At 41.4% G+C, this 19103-nt stretch overlaps 1 protein-coding gene across 8 annotated transcripts in view; it reads right to left on the bottom strand.

Annotated features, from left to right (window-relative positions):
- The window catches only part of TRIP13 (thyroid hormone receptor interactor 13), a 303085-nt gene that overhangs the window by 93869 nt on the left and 190113 nt on the right, over window positions 1-19103 (bottom strand). For all 8 annotated transcript variants that reach the window (XM_068236476.1, XM_068236479.1, XM_068236480.1 and 5 more), the window contains 2 exons: window positions 15557-15710; window positions 11177-11289 (listed from right to left, as the gene is read on the bottom strand). In XM_068236476.1, the coding sequence (XP_068092577.1) occupies window positions 11177-11289; window positions 15557-15710 (267 nt within the window). The remainder of the gene's footprint in view (window positions 1-11176; window positions 11290-15556; window positions 15711-19103) is intronic.

The raw sequence follows: 19103 nt of genomic DNA, 5'->3' as shown, positions 1-19103 counted from the left end.
AGGCTTAGGCTACAAAAATATTTCCAAAGCCTTGTTCAAGCGGTCATTCAGAAATGGAAGGAGTATGGCACAACTGTAAACCTACCAAGACAAGGCCGTCCACCTAAACTCACAGGCCGAACAAGGAGAGCGCTGATCAGAAATGCAGTCAAGAGGCCCATGGTGACTCTGGACGAGCTGCAGAGATCTACAGCTCAGGTGGGGGAATCTGTCCATAGGACAACTATTAATCGTGCACTGCAGAAAGTTGGCCTTTATGGAAGAGTGGCAAGAAGAAAGCCATTGTTAACAGAAAAGCATAAGAAGTCCCATTTGCAGTTTGCCACAAGCCATGTGGGGGACACAGCCAACATGTGGAAGAAGGTGCTCTGGTCAGATAAGACCAAAATGAAACTTTTTGGCCAAAATGCAAAACGCTATGTGTGGCAGAAAACTAACACTGCACCACAGCCAACATGTGGAAGAAGGTGCTCTGGTCAGATAAGACCAAAATGAAACTTTTTGGCCAAAATGCAAAACGCTATGTGTGGCAGAAAACTAACACTGCACATCACTCTGAACACACCATCCCCACTGTTAAATATGGTGGTGGCAGCATTATGCTCTGGGGGTGCTTCTCTTCAGCAGGGACAGGGAAGCTGGTCAGAGTTGATGGGAAGATGGATGGAGCCAAAAACAGGGCAATCTTGGAAGAGAACCTCTTGGAGTCTGCAAAAGACTTGAGACTAGGGCGGAGATTCACCTTCCAGCAGGACAACGACCCTAAACATAAAGCCAGGGCAACAAGGGAATGGTTTAAAACAAAACATATCCATGTGTTAGAATGGCCCAGTCAAAGTCCAGATCTAAATCCAATCGAAAATCTGTGGCAAGATCTGAAAACTGTTGTTCACAAATGCTGTCTATCTAATCTGACTGAGCTGGAGCTGTTTAGCAAAGAAGAATGGGTAAGGATTTCAGTCTCTAGATGTGCAAAGCTGGTAGAGACATACCCTAAAAGACTGGCAGCTGTAATTGCAGCAAAAGGTGTTTCTACAAATTATTGACTCAGGAGGCTGAATAATTATGCACACCCCACTTTGCAGTTTTGTTTTTTTTAAAATGTTTGGAATTATGTATGATTTTCATTCCACTTCTCACGTGTACACTACTTTGTATTGGTCTGTCACGTGAAATTCCAATAAAATTGATTCATTCAACATGCTTGTGGCAGTAATGTGACAAAATGTGAAAAACTTCAAGGGGACCAAATACTTTTGAAAGCCCCCGTAGGTTAAAAATGCCTTCCCCTTTCATTTGCGTCTTTTTTTGTTTCTCTCTTTGGCCTCCCCTACCTCCTCTCCTATTCTTTTTTCCACTCCCTGCCAGTCCTTGTCCTGATATATGGGCGGGTGTTTCCACCGTTGTCTCTGGTCCACCCCTAAAAAACGGTCATCGTAATCTGCCAATTCATTATATCTGTTAGTAGTTGGGATATTTCCATATCCGTATTCTCCCTCTCTTCCATTATATGTATCTTCCCTTTCCCTATGTCTCAAATTATAGAACAGTTGTCCACATCTTGGGACGATTTTGTGGATGCCTTGGGGGAATCGCCCTGATGGGGCTTCTTATGGGTTTGTGGCGTGGTGGGGGAATTCCTCCCCATGCTCCATCTGGGGTGTGTTGTTGCCTGTTGTCCCAGTTCTGACTGGTTTCTCGTGATTCATTCCCCCCCCCCTCCCCCGCTTTACATCTTGATTTCAGTTTTGTGTCTCCTCCTTGGAGGTGTTTGTGAGGGGGGTGGGGACGTTTGGTTCTTGCTGAGTCGTGGCTATGGGTACTTTAGGCTGTTTAACATTTTCCCATTTGTAAGCCTTATGCTGTTTGTATTACCCACAATCATTTAGAGATCTTGCTGATTTCTATGATTTCTTGCTCATTTTTGACCAGTTTCCTAGTTAATTCTTCCATATGTTTTATATATGGCTCCTTCTCCTTGAAGGGTTCCATGGTTATTTTAAGCTGATCTATTTCCCCCTCCAAACGATCTAGTCTATTTTGTTTCCTCTTTACCAACATTTTCAGCAGGTCTACCCCACTTGCCAATAACACAAAAGGACATAAAATGAAAATCTCAAGCATAATGCATATATATATATATATATATATATATATATATATATATATATATATATATATATATATATATATATATATATATATATATATATATATATGCTGGCCACAAGTGTATTCGCTATCATAAGTCCAGAAATAGATGCCATAAAATGATAAGTGACAGCGCTCCTCTTCTTCAAATCCTCCTTATCTGCAAAATGTAAACACACTGTACATAGTGCATTACTGTACAACGTAACTCTATTAAAAACACCCCAAGTGACAAGTGGTGCACCCGTGCTTAAACTCAGTGGATAATGCCACAACTTCTCCTTTAATGACAAACTGCTCACCAGATGGTTTCCACCTCGAATACCAGGTGGATCTAGCATTTTTGTATATAGACCAGGCAAACAGCTTTCCAGAAGAACTTCCAAAGCTTTTAACCAATGATAGGCATGTAAAACACAATCATAAAACGCTCATAGCGTAACTTGTTAAAATTAATAAGTATCAGCCTGCGCTAATCAGCGCACTTATGTTACAGAAGTATGTTTAGGGCCTATCGGGCTCAAGAGCCCAGTGGTGCCACTCCTCTATGGGTAGGTCGGCGTCCAGTTTCCCCCCACGGTTTGTCCACTTTCAGTTTACGTGATCTCGATCCGGCCGGCAAGCACTTCCGCATCCAGTGACGTCAGACGCATCTGGCTCCGCCCTACGCGTTTCGTCCGTGTGGACTCATCAGGGGCTGACGTCACAGTTGCGGCCGACGTCCTATGCAGCTCCCGTCTCCTCCCCTTAGTTGTCATTACTTCCGCCGTGCACAGCTTGGAACGCATGTCGCATGTTTATGCCAATAGTGCGCTCCATCAGCCGCAATGTCAAGGCTTAATGGGCGCCATCTAGCTGCCTGCAGTCTAATTACTGTCTATCACAATTTAATATTGAACATAAGTACTGACGCCATATAGTGGACCAAAATCTTCACTACAAGTATTTCCACTAAAACAAGGTAGAAGTTGTGGCATTTTCCACTGAGTTTAAGCACGGGTGCACCACTTGTCACTTGGGGTGTTTTTAATAGAGTTACGTTGTCGGGCAGTAATGCACTATGTACAGTGTGTTTGAATTTTGCAGGAGAATTTGAAGAAGAGGAGCGCTGTCACTTATCATTTCATGGCATTTTACAACATTTAACCACTTGCCAACCGCCCACTATCTATGGGCGTCGGCAAAGTGGCACCCCCAGGACCGCGTAACGCCGATCGGCGGCGGTACCTGGGGGGAAGTCGCTATTCCCCAATCCCCCGAGAACAAGAGGTGCTGGAACTAGATAGAGCAAAATTGAGAGACCACATATATTGCTGTCAATAGAACCTGTCCTCTCCCTCTTTACATCCTCTTACACGTATGAGTGACACAGCAATTTAGATGCATTGGGTGCGCCCCTCTGTATTTTTACATGCGGTTGAAAACCAGATGGCTCTCTTTCAATGACATACTATTAAAGTTATATTGTTTATATTTCATTGTTACGATAGGGTTTGTCCAATTGGACATCTTTGTGTAATGATTGGTGTCAGCAAACAGAGAGTATCTGATTACTGATGATCTGCAGTATCACCAACAATACAGATGTATACCTGATTATGGATGATCTGCAGAATCACCAATAATACAAGTATGACTAACCTCTGGACACCTAATGAAGTGTAAGTGCTTGGAGCAACTGTAGGCTATCTTCCGTGGAGCCGGAGACAACGATACTGCTGCAGCCAGTGACCACCTGAGGAGCAGGTGGCCTCTGGCTGTGCAGGGACTATCTCTTTAAGAGAAGGAGATAGAGATAATCTTGCAGCCAGTGATTCCCCGATGGACTGGAAATCAGACTGTACTGCAGCCAAGTATTCCCAGATGGACTGGGAATCAGACTGCACTGCAGCCAGTGGACTCCTATGGGGTAGAGGCCCCTGGCTGAACTGCAGGAAGGACTCTCTGAGGAGCAGGAGGTCCTTGCAGCTAACTGACACCTGGTGGATTAGTGTCACGGGTAGTACAGACAGACTGATCACTCGAGGGATGAGTGACAGTCAGAAGGGTCAGACAGGCCAGGTCGGCAACACACGAGCAGACAAGGTACAGAGACAGAAGGCTGGTTCAGTAACCGGGTACAGGCAAGGTTGGAAACTGGTAGACAGATAGGCAGAGGTACCGAATCAGAAAGCTAGAGAGAGGTCAACAGAGCCAGAGGTCATAACAGATATCAAAACGCACAATCCTAGTCTAAGGTGTGAGGTCCTTGGTCTCGACACCCGGAAACTAGTCTAAAGAATAACACAGTAATGACACAGTAATCCTAAACTTGGGTGTGAGGTCCTTGGTCTCAACACCCTGGAACTGGTCTAAAGTATAACACAGTAATGACACAGTAATCCTATGCTTGGGTGTGAGGTCCTTGGTCTCAACACCCTGGAACTGGTCTAAAGTATAACACAGTAATGACACAGTAATCCTATGCTTGGGTGTGAGGTCCTTGGTCTCAACACGCTGGAACTGGTCTAAAGTATAACACAGTAATGACAAAGTAAACATCAAGAGCGAAATCTGGCTAAGTGTGAATTCCCAATTCCAACTGGTTCTAACACACTGTAGGATCTGACTGAGTTCTGAGTGCTCACACGTAAGTATTCGCTACGGCAGACAACCTGCAACTGACAAGCAAGTCCTATAAGTACCCAGAGCTCTCACCAGCCCCGCCCCAGCCACTCAGCCAATCCGGAGCACATCCGGAGTCAGCTGACCGGCCTGATCAGCTGACTCCCCTTCTACTGACATAAAGGTCCTGTCGCCTGGCCCGCGCACGCGTAGCTCTCCACCTGCGTGCACTAGAAGGAGCAGGCGAACCAGCAACATGTAGCCGTGTGGCAGGGGCCAGCGGCTGGAACGCGGAGATAGCCGCTCTGCTGCTTGTCCACGCGGCGGCATCTCCGCTATTCATTACACTTTGTTGCTAATACAATAATCCTCAGAAAGATCATTCTAGTTGTTGAGAACCCCAGCGTTTCAGATACAATCTTGTCTAATTCACCCCAGAAGTATTATAAACAATTGGAGGAATTGCAATTGGGGGATTGTGATATATAATTCTGAGTTGATGCAGATCAAATAAAACTTCTATGCCTCCAAAAGTGAAGTCGTGAACAAGGTACAGAGTCATTGTAAGGGATAGCAGAGATGCCGCCGGGGAGACAGGCGGAATGGCGGCTGTCTCCGCGTGTCAGCCGGCGGCCTCTGCCGCGCAGTTACATGCTGGTGATCTGCCTGGTCCTTCTATTGCACATAGATTGAGGGCTACGCGCGCCAGGCGACAGGACCTTTATGCAAATAGAAGGGGAGTCGGCTGATCTGCCCAGTCAGCTGACTCCAACAGTACTTCGGATTGGCTGAGTGGCTGAGGCGGCGCTGCGGAGCAACTTTGTATATATAGTACCAGACTGTCAGTTGCTCCATGTCTGCTGTTGCAAATGCTTACGTGTGAGCGCTCAGACCTTAGTCAGATCCCAAAGTGTGCTAGAACCAGCCAGAGCTGGGGATCCACACTTAGCCAGATTCTGTTGATAGCTTAAAGTACTAATTACATTGTATTATCTGTTATGACCACCTGCTTTCATTGACTATTCTCCTGCTTGCTGACTCTGTACCTCTGCCCATCTGATTCACGTTGCCGACTCTGCCTGAACTCAACACTGAATCAGCCTTCTGTCTTTGTACCTTATCTGTCCGTACGTTGCCTATTCTGCTTGTCTGACCTCTCTATCCTAGCCACTGGTGAGGGATCTGTAGCATTCACTTGCCCCTCAGGTGAAGCTTTATTGCAGCACTGTCTGTAACACCTGCTCCTCAGGTGTCCAATAACTGTAGTATAGTCTTAATCACCTGCTCCTCAGGTGATCACCTTTTGCAGCACTGTTTGTAACACCTGCTTCTCAGGTGTCCACTGGCTACGGTGCTAGTAAAAAAAGGCGCACAGGGATAGTGGTCAAAAAGGGCGCCGCCATAGACTGCAATGCAAAATATCGGCTATTCGGCGCCCGACAGGAAAAAAGGGCGCCCGAGAAATAGCGGTTACAGAGATTGTGTTAACAAAAGTTTCCGTTTACAGAATAAGGTTTATAACAAATATCGTTTACAAGTTCGTTTTGAGTTTGTGTTATACTTATTTTTTAGTTTTTAAATTTCGCTTGTATCAGTTTTTACTTATTTTTTAGTTTAAAAATTTCGCTTACAAAAGTATAACAACTAAATTTTTGTTTACACTTCTTTGATCATTTAAAAATTTGTTTTCATATGTATAATGCGTAAATACCGTTTTCAACCTTATTGTATTAGAAATACATCGCTTTTGGTATTAACTTTGTTTTTACACTTATAATGCGTTGATTATAGTTACTAAAACATCGCTTTTAATATTACTGTTATTTTAAGATTTCTAATGCATACGTGATTGTAAGGCTATCTATTGTATTGTATATATTTATATATACTTTTCTCTATTTATAATATTAATGTATACATGATTTTAAGGCTATTTTAAGGCTATTTATTCTATTACAAATATATAATTTTTTTTATTCATGTTATTTGTAGAGAAGTATTTTAAGGATTAAATATATTATTGTTTATATGTGTTTAGCGTGTTTGTGCGGTGGGGATGGTTAGGTTTAGGCATTACTAGGGGGGTCTAGGGGTTAGGGATAGGTACAGGGAGGGTTAGGTATAGTTGCAGTATAATATACGCAACCAGGGGGTGGTTAGGGTTAGGCACCACCAGGGGGGTGGATAGGGTTAGGCACCACCAGGGGGGTCTAGGGGTTAGGGTTAGGTACAGGGAGGGTTAGGTATAGTTACAGTGCAATATAGACCACCAGGGGGATGGTTAGGGTTAGGCATCACCCAGGGAGATATAGGGTTAGGCACCACTAGGGGGGTGCTTAGGTTTAGGCACCACCAGGAGGTGGTTAGGGTTAGGCACCACCAAGGGGGTGGTTAGGGTTAGGCACCACCAGTGGGGTCTTAGGGTTAGGCACCACCAGGGGGGTCTTAGGGTTAGGCACCACCAGGGGGGTCTTAGGGTTAGGCACCACCAGGGGGGTGTAGGGGTTAGGGATAGGTACAGGGAGGGTTCTGTGTGAGAATAAGGTTAGGTATAGTTACAGCACAATATATGTAATATATACAATTTATTAAATTATGTATATTTAAACAAAAAGGGGGTCTAGGGGTTAGGGATAGGGAGAGATCTGTGTGAGCCTACAGTTAGGTATAATTACAGTAAAATATCTGTAAAACCTACCAAGTGTAAATATCATTTTTGTTATAGACGCTATTTGACGTTTCTTTTCAGAATTCGTTTGTTGTTATAGACGGTATTTTGCCATTTCATTTCCGTTTATTTAACCTATTTAGCACTAAATTTCCGTTTACAACCCCTTAAAAGATAAATATGGTTTTGCATTAAAACTTGATACACAAACTGGCTACAGTACTGTCTTAATCACCTGCTTCTCAGGTGATCAACCTTGCAGCATTACCTGTAGCACCTGCTCCTCAGGTGTCCTTTAGCTGCAGTACAGCCGGACTCGCCTGCTCCTCAGGTGATCCTTGGCTGCAGCATTGTCTGTAGTCACCCGCTCCTCGGGAGACCTCCTCTTCCTCATTACTGTTGCACCAAACACTACTCACATTGGTAGTCCTGTGTCTGGCTATACTAGCATTATTGGTGATTCTGCAGATCACCATATAATCAGGTATAGCATCTGTATTATTGGTGATACTGCAGATCACCAATAATCAGAAAATCTGTTTAGCTGACACCAATCGTTACAGTCATGTCCAATTTCTGCTGCCTAACAACCATCCACACAGATAAAAAATTTGAAAAGGAAGGTATTCATTTGTTCAGCTTTGCAGCGATATGCACACACTTTTAGGTCATTTAAAACAGTAAAACTTGTATTCTAAGAATAATGAAAGGGAATTCATGCTACAAGAAGCTGGCACAAATTGGCTGCAACTTTAACCATGAGATGTGTTTTTTTTTTCTTTAGAACTATTATCTACATCACAAGTCTAGTTAAGAATTTCTTACATATTCATATACAGGTATAGGGAGCCTCATGAAGGTTATAATCATACAAGATAATTTATTAAGCCATGCACTCTTACATATTCATATACAGGTATAGTGAGCCTCATGAAGGTTATAATCATACAAGATAATTTATTAAGCCATGCACAAACAATGAATCACAAGCCCTTCCCTCCCATTAAAAAAAATAAATTAAAAAAATGCTGGTATCCGTGGCAATATTAGTAATCTTCAGAGACCTCTTTAGATTATATTGTCCTCATAAGGTAAATATAGGGTGGCAATTTATCCAGTAATGCCTTCAGTCTCCCTCCATAAAATTCCAGTACATAATCGGTACAGCCTCTATTACCATAAACACATCTCATTACACTACTGTGCATAAACCAGCTAAATCAGGGGCAGCATGTTTAAACTGGCCAGCATAAGCCAAAACTCACATGTCCTGTATCGGGTTGGCAGCTGACTCCTTCTACTGGCGGGTACTAGCGGTATTTGAAGGTCTTCACTGGGTTCCCTGCATGCCAGTTATCCCCTAAATAACGTGGGGTTGCCTGTGCCGCTGCTTGCTGTTGCATGCTAATAGCGCTGGAGCCTCCTGATGCTGGGACAAAAGTGGAGGCTATCCGGAGAGGAGACCACCCACATGACACCAGCAATCACGTGACACGTTTCACCCATACTCGGTTTTCATCAGATGTGACATCATGGTTGCCTCCCAGACTATTTATTATGGGAAGCCCATAGATTTAGTTAAAGTGGATCCGAGATGAACTTTTATTCACTGCATAATTGTGTTCCTTACATATAGTTTATAGGGCATTCCTCAAGCCAAATACTTTTTTTGTTTTTGTTTTAATACTCTAATTCCCTAAAAAATAAATAAGCCTCGCCCACAGGTTCTCAAAAACGCCAAGGCACTCAGAATCATGTAGCAAGGGCTTATGGGAGCTCAGTCTAGGCAGGAGGAGGCGGAGGTTACTAGCCAGAGATTTCAGGCAGAGGGGAGGGGGGAGTGCATTTTTCACAGGCTGAAGGGTGGAGATGCAGTTGCAGATTACCTGTGTAATGATGACAAACAGAACATGCCGCTTTCATTGTATCACAGGAATAAATCATCATAAACTGTTGAAGCTGTATGCAGCCAGATTTGCTGTGTAAACTAAACTTTAGATAAGATATATAGACAAGTTACTTGTTATAGTTAGTTTTTCATCTCGGATCCGCTTTAAGTCTTTAAAGGGGAACTTCAGCCTAAACAAACATACTGTTATTAAGTTACATTAGTTATGTTAATTAGAATAGATAGGTAATATAATCTCTTACCCACCCTGTTTTAAAAGAACTGGCAAATGTTTGTGATTCATGGGGGCTGCCATCTTTGTCATGGGGGCAGCCATCTTTTTGGTTGAAAGGAGGTGACAGCGAGCATGAGACACAGTTCCAACTTTCCTGTGTCCTGATAACCCCTCCCAGCTGCACGTGCTAGGCTTCAAATGTCAAATTCAAAATGTAAAAAAAAAAAATTTGCACCAAAACAGCAGAACGAGAACAACAACATCAGAAATCCCATCATGCTCTGCATAGCATAAGGGGAAAACTGCCCGGGCAGTTTTCTTCTGTGCAGCTAAAAATGAGGCTTGTATAAGAGAAACAAAGCTCTGATGCTGTGAAACTGTTAAAGAAACACCAAGCCTTTTCAATGCTGCTGAGTCGATTTTTAGTCTGGAGGTTCACTTTAAGGAGACAAAGTCAATGAAAACACCAGGCTTGATGATCCATAGGGATGCAAAAGGGAGACCTCCAGTGGCTAATCAGAGAAAAACCTTCAGATTTAATCTGCTATTGAGTCCATATGGATGCATAGATTTACATTTGTAGATCCAAAATGATTCTTTTTCCAAAAGTTTCCTCTTTGGGAACTAATATTTAATTTGTAAATATCCGTCACTTTCAGATGTTTTGGGTCTGAATTGTGTGCTTTTAGAAAGTGCATAGCAACTGGACTTTTCTCTTCTTTATAAATATTATTATTAATATGTTCTTGTATCCTAGTTTTAAGGGCTCTATAAGTTTTTCCGATATAAATTTTATTGCAACTACATCGTAATTGATAAATCACCTTCTCAGTAGTACATGCAATATAATCATTAATGAAAAATTCCTCAGTTCTATCAAAATTATGGAAGGATTTACCCTTCTGGACATAGGGGCAGACATCACACATACCACACAGGTAATATTTTTCTCCAATGGTTTTTATGCTTAAATCCAAATTCGCTAGTTACCAAGAGATTATTTAAGCTTGCACTTCTTTTTGCTGCCATATGTGGATAGTCACCCACAATGTCCTTCAGGAGGAGATCCCTACCAAGTAAATGCCAGTGTTTATTCAATATTCCTCGAACCTCATGAAAATAAGCCCCATAAGTAGTGGCCATTCTGCGTGAAGTCTTCCGACCTTTTTCACTTTATTTGACTAACTCATCTCTATTTATTCTGAAAGCTTTAAAGTAGGCTTCCTTTATCTTTGATGCAGGATATCCTTGGGCTGCCAGCCTACCTTTCAGCTCATCTGTCTCCCTCTCAAAATCTTCATTTTTACTACAGTTCCTGTGTAAACGCATGAACTGATCAGTGGAAACCGCCCACTTTTGTGACGGAAGGTGAGAGCTAGTTGCTGACAGCAAGTTATTACCTGCAGTTTCTTTACGATAATTAATTGCTAATTGATTTTTCCACTCTCTTCTCAAATAGATTATGGAAAAACTCCATAACATGACTGTAGGCAGCAATAAAAACGCATCTTAATTCCTTCCCAAAGACCCAAAAATATACATAAAAGGAATAAAAATGTGTAAATTAGCAAATTTCTTATTTATCTGCCAACAGCAGACAGATGCACGTGTTTTTAGGACACAAACATACCTGGAAATGTCATTAAGCAACAAACTAAGATTGGATACATTGTTGTCCACGTAGCCAATCATCTCCAGATCCCTTAAAGTCAGTAGCTGCTGCCTCGGATAAATTATCTGACACTAAAACAGAGCAAAAAAATGTTTCAGAATTACATTTTTTATGTTATTCTTAATAGTTACACACCTAGCGTTAAACAGAAATGTATGCAACTTGCTTGCATACATGGAAATGCCAGATCCAATTGCAGCTGTATAGCCAATGAAAATATAAACTCCGAAAAGTGTTTGCTTACAAGATGTAGCTCAACATTTATCTCATGATTCAGTAGTCAGTTTTAGTCAGGCGAGGTGTATTAGACATCTTATGTATAATCAGTATTATGAAGGATTATCTTTTGAGACTATTATCTGCTATAACCACCCCCAGAGTACAACTAAAAACTTTTGGAATCAGAGCCTTCTGTCATGCTGCCCCTACCCATTGGTACATCTTGCCACACCCAATCAAGACAGCTCCAACTCTGGAGGCATTCAAACCAAAACTGAAAAGCTACCCGTTTAGTATGGCATATATGATCACATAACTTTTTACCCTGTAACACATCACTATGTACTTATCTGAGACAAGCGTATGTGCTTTGGATCCTATGCGAGAAAAACGCTTTACAAATGTTTTGTTGTTGCTGCTATGTATATTACTGTATGTTATTATATTGGCTTAACCACTTCTTGCAATATGGATGTTTAGAAAAATCCTAATAGTGCAAATATGATATTTAGATAAGTTTACATGCACACATGCATTTGTTCCCTTCAGTTCACGCCATTAAGTGGTTAATAAAGAGCTTTTAGGAAAAAAATGGTGAATATTTTACCAAAGGAAGTAGTTATCTACCCATTTTTTTCCTTTCCTGGTAGAACTTGATGGAAGGATGTCTTTTTTTCAACCAAACTATTACAAATACTACTAGTATTAATAGTACTAATGGAACAGCTCTGAGTTTTATGTACAGCTTGGTACGTAGAAAACAATTCTTACCTTTAAAAATTGTGCAATGTAGGAAAATGACAGTGCTAAAATCATGGTTGGCTGTAATTCCCATAAATCTACTAGACAATTCTAAAACATAAGCAGGTTGTCCATATAGAGTAATTCCAAGACACTACAGTGGGATGCGAAAGTTGGGCAACCTTGTTAATCGTCATGATTTTCCTGTATAAATTGTTGGTTGTTACAATAAAAAATGTCAGTTAATTATATCTTATAGGAGACACACGTAGTGATATTTGAGAAGTGAAATGAAATTTATTGGATTTACAGAAAGTGTGCAATAATTGTTTAAATAAAATTAGGCAGGTGCATACAGTACATTCGGGAACTGTTGTCATTTTATTGATTCCAAAACCTTTAGAACTAATTATTAAAACTCAAATAGCTTGGTAAGCTCAGTGACCCCTGACCTACATACACAGGTGAATCCAATTATGAGAAAAATATTTAAGGGGGTCAATTGTAAGTTTCCCTCCTCTTTTTAATTTTCTCTGAAAATTGGCAACATGGAAGTCTCAAAACAACTTTCAAATGACTTGAAGACAAAGATTGTTCACCATCATGGTTTAGAGAAAGGATACAGAAAGCTATCTCAGAGATTTCAGCTGTCTGTTTCCACAGTTAGGAACATATTGAGGAAATGGAAGACCACAGGCTCAGTTCAAGTTAAGGCTCGAAGTGGAAGACCAAGAAAAATCTTGGATAGACAGAAGCGACAAATGGTGAGAACAGTCAAAGTCAACCCACAGACCAGCACCACAGATCTACAACATCATCATGCTGCAGATGGATTAACTGTGCATCGTTCAACCATTCTGCGCACTTTACACAAGAAGATGCTGTATGCAAGAGTGATACAGAGGAGCCCTTTTCTCTGCCCACAGAACAAACAGAGCCACTTGAGGTGTGCTAAAGCACATTTGGACAAGCCAGCTTCATTTTGGAATAAGGTGCTGTGGACTGATGAAACTAAAATGGAGTTATTTGGGCATAACAAGGGGCGTTATGCAAGGAGGAAAAAGAACACAGCATTCCAAGAAAAACACACAGAACATTTATATCGCGCTTTTCTCCTGGCGGACTCAAAGCGCCAGAGCTGCAGCCACTAGGACGCGCTCTATAGGCAGTAGCAGTGTTAGGGAGACTTGCCAAAGGTCTCCTACTGAATAGGTGCTGGCTTACTGAACAGGCAGAGCCAAGATTCGAACCCTGATCTCCCACGTCAGAGGCAGAGCCCTTAACCATTACACCATCCAGCCAAGCATAATACACATTCACATCATCCCCCCATATATAAGCTGCCCCAGTCAGAGCTCATTCTCATTGGCACCTACAGGAAGCGTTTAGAGGCTGTAATTTCTGCAAAAGGAGGATCTACTAAATATTGATTTCATTTCTTTTTTGTGGTGCCCAAATTTATGCACCTGCCGAATTTTGTTTAAAGTGAATGTTTACCGTTCAAAAAAAGGAAAAGTCAGATACTCACCTAAGGAGAGGGAAGGCTCGGTCCTAATGAGCCTTCCCTCTCCTCTCCCGGTGCCCGCTCCCGCGCAGGATCCCCCGTGGCAGTATTCGACCAGTTTGGTCAAATACTGCCACTTCCGCATGCCGAAGGGAGCTTTCGGAAGCCTTCGGGAGCACTTGGGCTCCCGATAACGCGCCCGCTCCATACTACACATGTGCGAGCGCCCTCTATGACGCGCTCGCGCGTACGTAGTATGGAGCGGCCCGTCTTCGGGAAGCCCGAGTGCTCCCGAAGACCTCCGAAGTCCCTGCGGCGGCGGACGCGAACGGGGGAGCCAGCGCAGCACCGAGGGCACCGGGAGAGGAGAGGGAAGGCTCATTAGGACCTAGCCTTCCCTCTCCTTAGGTGAGTATCTGACTTTTTCTTTTTTTAAACGGTACCCATTGGCTTTAAACAATTATTGTACACTTTCTGTAAATCCAATAAACTTCATTTCACTTCTCAAATATCACTGTGTGTCTCCTATATGATATATTTAACTGACATTTTTTATCGTAACAACCAACGATTTATACAGGAAAATCATGACAATTAACAAGGTTGCCTAAACTTTCGCATCCCACTGTATATATTTAAGATATTGCTGCACTTGTGATCCCTAGGGTGGAGAACAAGTGGTTTCTATTGCTGAAACTGTACCTGAAAGAACCATTCTGGAAAAATGCCCTTTTTTTTCTGAAGGCAGGATTACCTTCTGCACAGCCCAACCCCCTGCTTTGTAGCCAGCCCCCATCTCTTTAGCCGTATAATTTCCTCTCTCCTCAAAGATTGTGAGATTACTCCGCAGCCACAGAGCTTGGGGCCGGCCAAAGAGCGGAAGGCTGAGCTATGGAAGAGGTTTCCCGAATAGGGCAGGGTTTTCTCCTTATACATCACAAAGTGTGTGTGTGTGGGGGGGGGGGGGGGGGAGAAATAGTAAAACCACTGTTTAAATCCTTTATAGTATACACAGTAAGGGAGCCGCTCCAGCCATGGAAACAGCAGGAATGGCTCTCTGGTGTCTCCCAAAATTAGGGGCACTGCCCGTGGGCCAGGACCCCCCCCCCTTCTGGGCACTTGTGAAGAGATCTGTGCACTTGCCACAGAACTTTGCACTAGCCACTTGCCTGTCAGAAAGCACTAACTATATACCTACTCACAGGTGGCAAAGCAATTTTACCCAAAAATTGGAAATGATTTCACTGCCAAGTCTTACTGAGCGGTTTGTGGAATAGATAGTGTACATTCATCAGATTAAAGAGTATATGTTATAAGTCAAGGAAGACAAATACATTTATATACAGACTTGGAGCTTCAATGTAAATTTAGGGACTCTGTACCCTGCGAAGACCATATCAATTTAAGAAAGCTAGAGATATAACTTTTGTGATAGACAAGAGTGGACCAAAAAATCACTAAAATAATTATCTGTTGACTCCTGGGGCTCTCCTTTACATAGGCTGCAAGGGTATGGAGAATGACTGCCCTCTCTAAAAATACTACCAACGTGAAAGTCTACAATGTGAGTCCTTTATCTCTCTTCTTTCATGCTACCTTTAACATTCTCTTTTTATTTCTATTAGATTTTTCCTAGCTATGCTTTTGTTTCTATCATTATGTTAATCTCATGGCACCTACAAATGAATCGTCAAAAATAATTTGAATATAGCATACCACTTATAGCACTAAAAAAGGGCAACAGCAATAGTGTGTAGAAACACAAAGAGTAACTTTTGCAAGTGTACTTTGCGAGTTATACAATAGTAAAAGCAAGACAATACAACATAAAACACTGGACTATCAAGTAATCAGAAAAAGGTGATAATCTTTACCTTCATGAGTTCTTCTATGCAAGACATATAAATGTTGAAAATGGCTGCAGAAGATGGAGGTCCAATGTATTGCTTTATATCTGCTCTGTCAACAAAAGCCATGTCAATTTTCTCAGTGATGTTGGAAGTTGTTAAGATGACAACATTGGGGAACCTGCAAGATAAAAATACAAAATATGTCGCAGAAAAATCAATGTGATCACTCTAAGTTAATCATACGTAAAAACAGTTTAGTTTGAAGGGGGAAAGACAAAACTATAGAATAATTCACATCACTTTATTCTCAAAGGTAGAAAAACCTTATTGGTCCCATAAAGTGCAAATTCCTTAGATGAAACAATGATAAAATGACACGGCTGTCCCCCTGGGAGGGTTAGAAGCGATCCGCTGTCATAGGCTGAAGCCTATGACAGCCGATCGTTGTCTCTAGCGGGGGGAGGGAGGGTCTGCAAAAATAAATACGAAAATGTATTAAAAATAATGTATAAACAAATAGCAAAAAATAAAAATAAACAAACATCCCAACAGGGATCATAGCCCACCAACAGAAAGCTCTGTTGGTGGGCAGAAAAGTGTGTGGGGTGGAACCACTTGTGTGCTGAGTTGTACGGCCCTGCAGCGAGCCCTTAAAGCTGCAGTGACCTATTTTGTAAAAAATAGCCTGGTCACTAGGGGGGGTTTAAACCCGTGGTCCTTAAGTGGTTAAATGTGGAATATATTGCCACAGGAAGTAGCTATGGCAAATTCTATATCTGCGTTTAGGGGGGGGGGGGGCTTAGATTATTTCCGTGCAGTGAAAGACATCATGGCTATAATTACTAGGTAATTCCTGGTGTTGTTGATCCAGGGATTTTATCTGATTGCCATCTGGAGTTGGGAAGGATTTTTTTCCCTTTTGGGGCTAATTGGACCATGCCTTGTAGGGTTTTTCACCTTCCTCTGGATTAACAGAGATATGCGAGGGTGCAGGCTGGTGTTGTACTTTATTTTCTGGTTGAACTCAATGTAAAACCTATTGATTAAATGTTATTGATACACATTAATAAAAACTTTAAAAGTAAATACACATAAGACAGAACAAATAGAGTGGTTTACCTACATAGAGCACAACTCCTACATATACAAACATTGCTCACTTATTTAACATCAATAGTGAACATATGGGCAATCAGAGCATTAACAATTGTGTTCAAGTTCCATAGTACACACACAAAAAACATTGTAATGCTGTAGGAAATATAATGAATTATGCAGCCTGCAGCTCAACAGGTTTCATGAAACAGTGTCCACTTCCTCAAGAGCAACTAAGTGCCAAACCAAGGAGGATGATAATATTTTTATAGCGCTTTTCTCCCTGGGGACTCCAAGCACTGTGACCCTACGTTCTGCAGTCTCAAAGGCTTGAGAAAAGAGGTGGGATTTTAACCTTTTCTTAATAATAATAATATTTTATAGCGCTTTTCTCCCTGGGGATTCAAAGCGCTGTGACCCTGCCTTATGCAGTCTCAAAGCCTCTGGAACAGAGGTGGATTTTTAGCCTTTTTTTAAAGCTGTCCAGAGAAGGAGCCTCTCACACTTATTGTAGAAGTGAGTTCCATAGAGTAGGGGCTGCATAGGAAAAAGCTAGAGCACCAAATGTTTTTAAGTGGATCCTAGGAATAACCATATTCTTTTTATTGGCAGAGCAGAGGGTGCATGGAGCGGCATATTATTCCAATAGATCCACTATGTATTTGGGTCCCATGTGGTTTAGAGCCTTGAATGTCAGCAGGCAGATCTTAAAATGGATTCTCAATTTTACTGACAACCAGTGAAGAATTTGCAGTATTGGGGAGAGGTGTGAGCTGTGGGGGCATTGGCTAGGAGTCTGGCTGTTGCATCCGACGAACGGGGCATTGCAGTAGTCCAGGCAGGAGGATGCAAATGCATGAACTACTTCAGCTGGGATAAAGTGTTTGATTCTCTCTATATTTTTTAGATGGAAGAAGCAGGATTTAAAAACAGCTGATACCTGCTGTCTGAGTGTTAGCTTTCCATCCAGGATCACCCAAAGTTTTGCACAGAGCCTTTATACTGTACAGTATCTCCCCAAATTGCTAGTTTGAAGTAGGGAGAGCTTTGGACTTTATCCGCTTTAAGGTGACCACACACCATACAATTTTTCAAATATCTGTTCAATTCAAGAATTGCAATCAATTTTTCTGATTGTAACATTTCAAAAATATGACCAATGTACAACACACATGTTAATTTTTTTCCCCCCAATTATGATAAAAATAATTGGAAACTCTGAGAAAATTGCTAGGGTGTGTATATTAATAAATTGATCATACAATCTTTAGAAAAATTGAAGAAAAATTTCCAGCATTCTGGATAGATAAAAATCGAAAAAATAGGAAATCTAATCGGATTTTTCAGTTGAATGAAAAAAAAAAACTTTTTCGGGAGATCCGATCATATTTATCGAATTTCCGTGAAATCGGATAATTTTATTGTATCGTGTGTGGCCACCTTTAGGCCACAGTAATTATTTAATCGCTGGACTAATATTTCATGATCCATAGTATCAAAAGCTGTAGACAAGTCAAGAAAAATTAGAACTGAGCACACGCCCTTGTGCTGTAAGTAGATCATTCATTACTCAGACTAATTGCTATTCAATGTTGTGCCTTTTCCTGAATCCTGACTAAAAGGTATCAAATATGTTATCTGTAAGCCTGACTTCTAGATGGTTGGCGACTGCCTGTTGAATAACTTTTGGCAGGAATGATAAGTTCTCCACAGGTTTGTAGTGAGCCACAGAATCAGTGAGGTTTTCTTTAAGGCTAGGTGCACACATAGCAGAAACGCTAGAGCTGCGGGAAACGCTGCGTTTTTGCCACTAGTGGAAGTCTATGGTCCGCAGGAAAAAATGCATTTAAAAACGTATATACGTTTTATATGCATGTGTTTTTAAAAATGCTGGTTTTGTTGCATAATATTCAAAAACGCATCAAAAACAAGCATAATGTCAGTCAATGGGAACGCAATGGCATGTATTTTTCATGCGTTTTTTTATTTAAAAAAACATTGTTTTGTGATGTATTTCAGCTTCCTGTAAATGAAAATATAAAAACGCATATGCGTTTTGTGTATGCGAACCACAAACGCATTAAAACGCACGCAAAACGCTTAAAAAACACTGATGTAAAAAATCACGAACGCTCCAAAAACGCGGTAAAAATGCAGCAAAAATGCAAAACAAATGCACACAACATAAAATGAAAACATAACATAAAACACAGCCTTTCATATTATGTTATGTGTGCACCCAGCCAAAAGGTGGCCACACACGATACAATAAAATGATCCGATTTTACGGCAATTCGATAAAAACGATCGTATCTCCAGAAAAAATCGAAAGCTTTTTTTCATTCGACTGAAAAATCAGATTGGATTTCCCATTTTCTTCGATTTTTATCGATCCGGAATGCCAGATATTTTTCTTCAATCCTTCTAAAGATTGTATGGTGTGTGTTAGATTGTCAGTTTATCAATATACACACCC

Source organism: Hyperolius riggenbachi, chromosome 5 (assembly GCF_040937935.1).
Source record: "Hyperolius riggenbachi isolate aHypRig1 chromosome 5, aHypRig1.pri, whole genome shotgun sequence".
Classification (NCBI taxonomy): domain Eukaryota; kingdom Metazoa; phylum Chordata; class Amphibia; order Anura; family Hyperoliidae; genus Hyperolius; species Hyperolius riggenbachi.
Note: the sequence above shows the minus strand (reverse complement) of the source record. Positions and strands in the feature narration are given on the sequence as shown.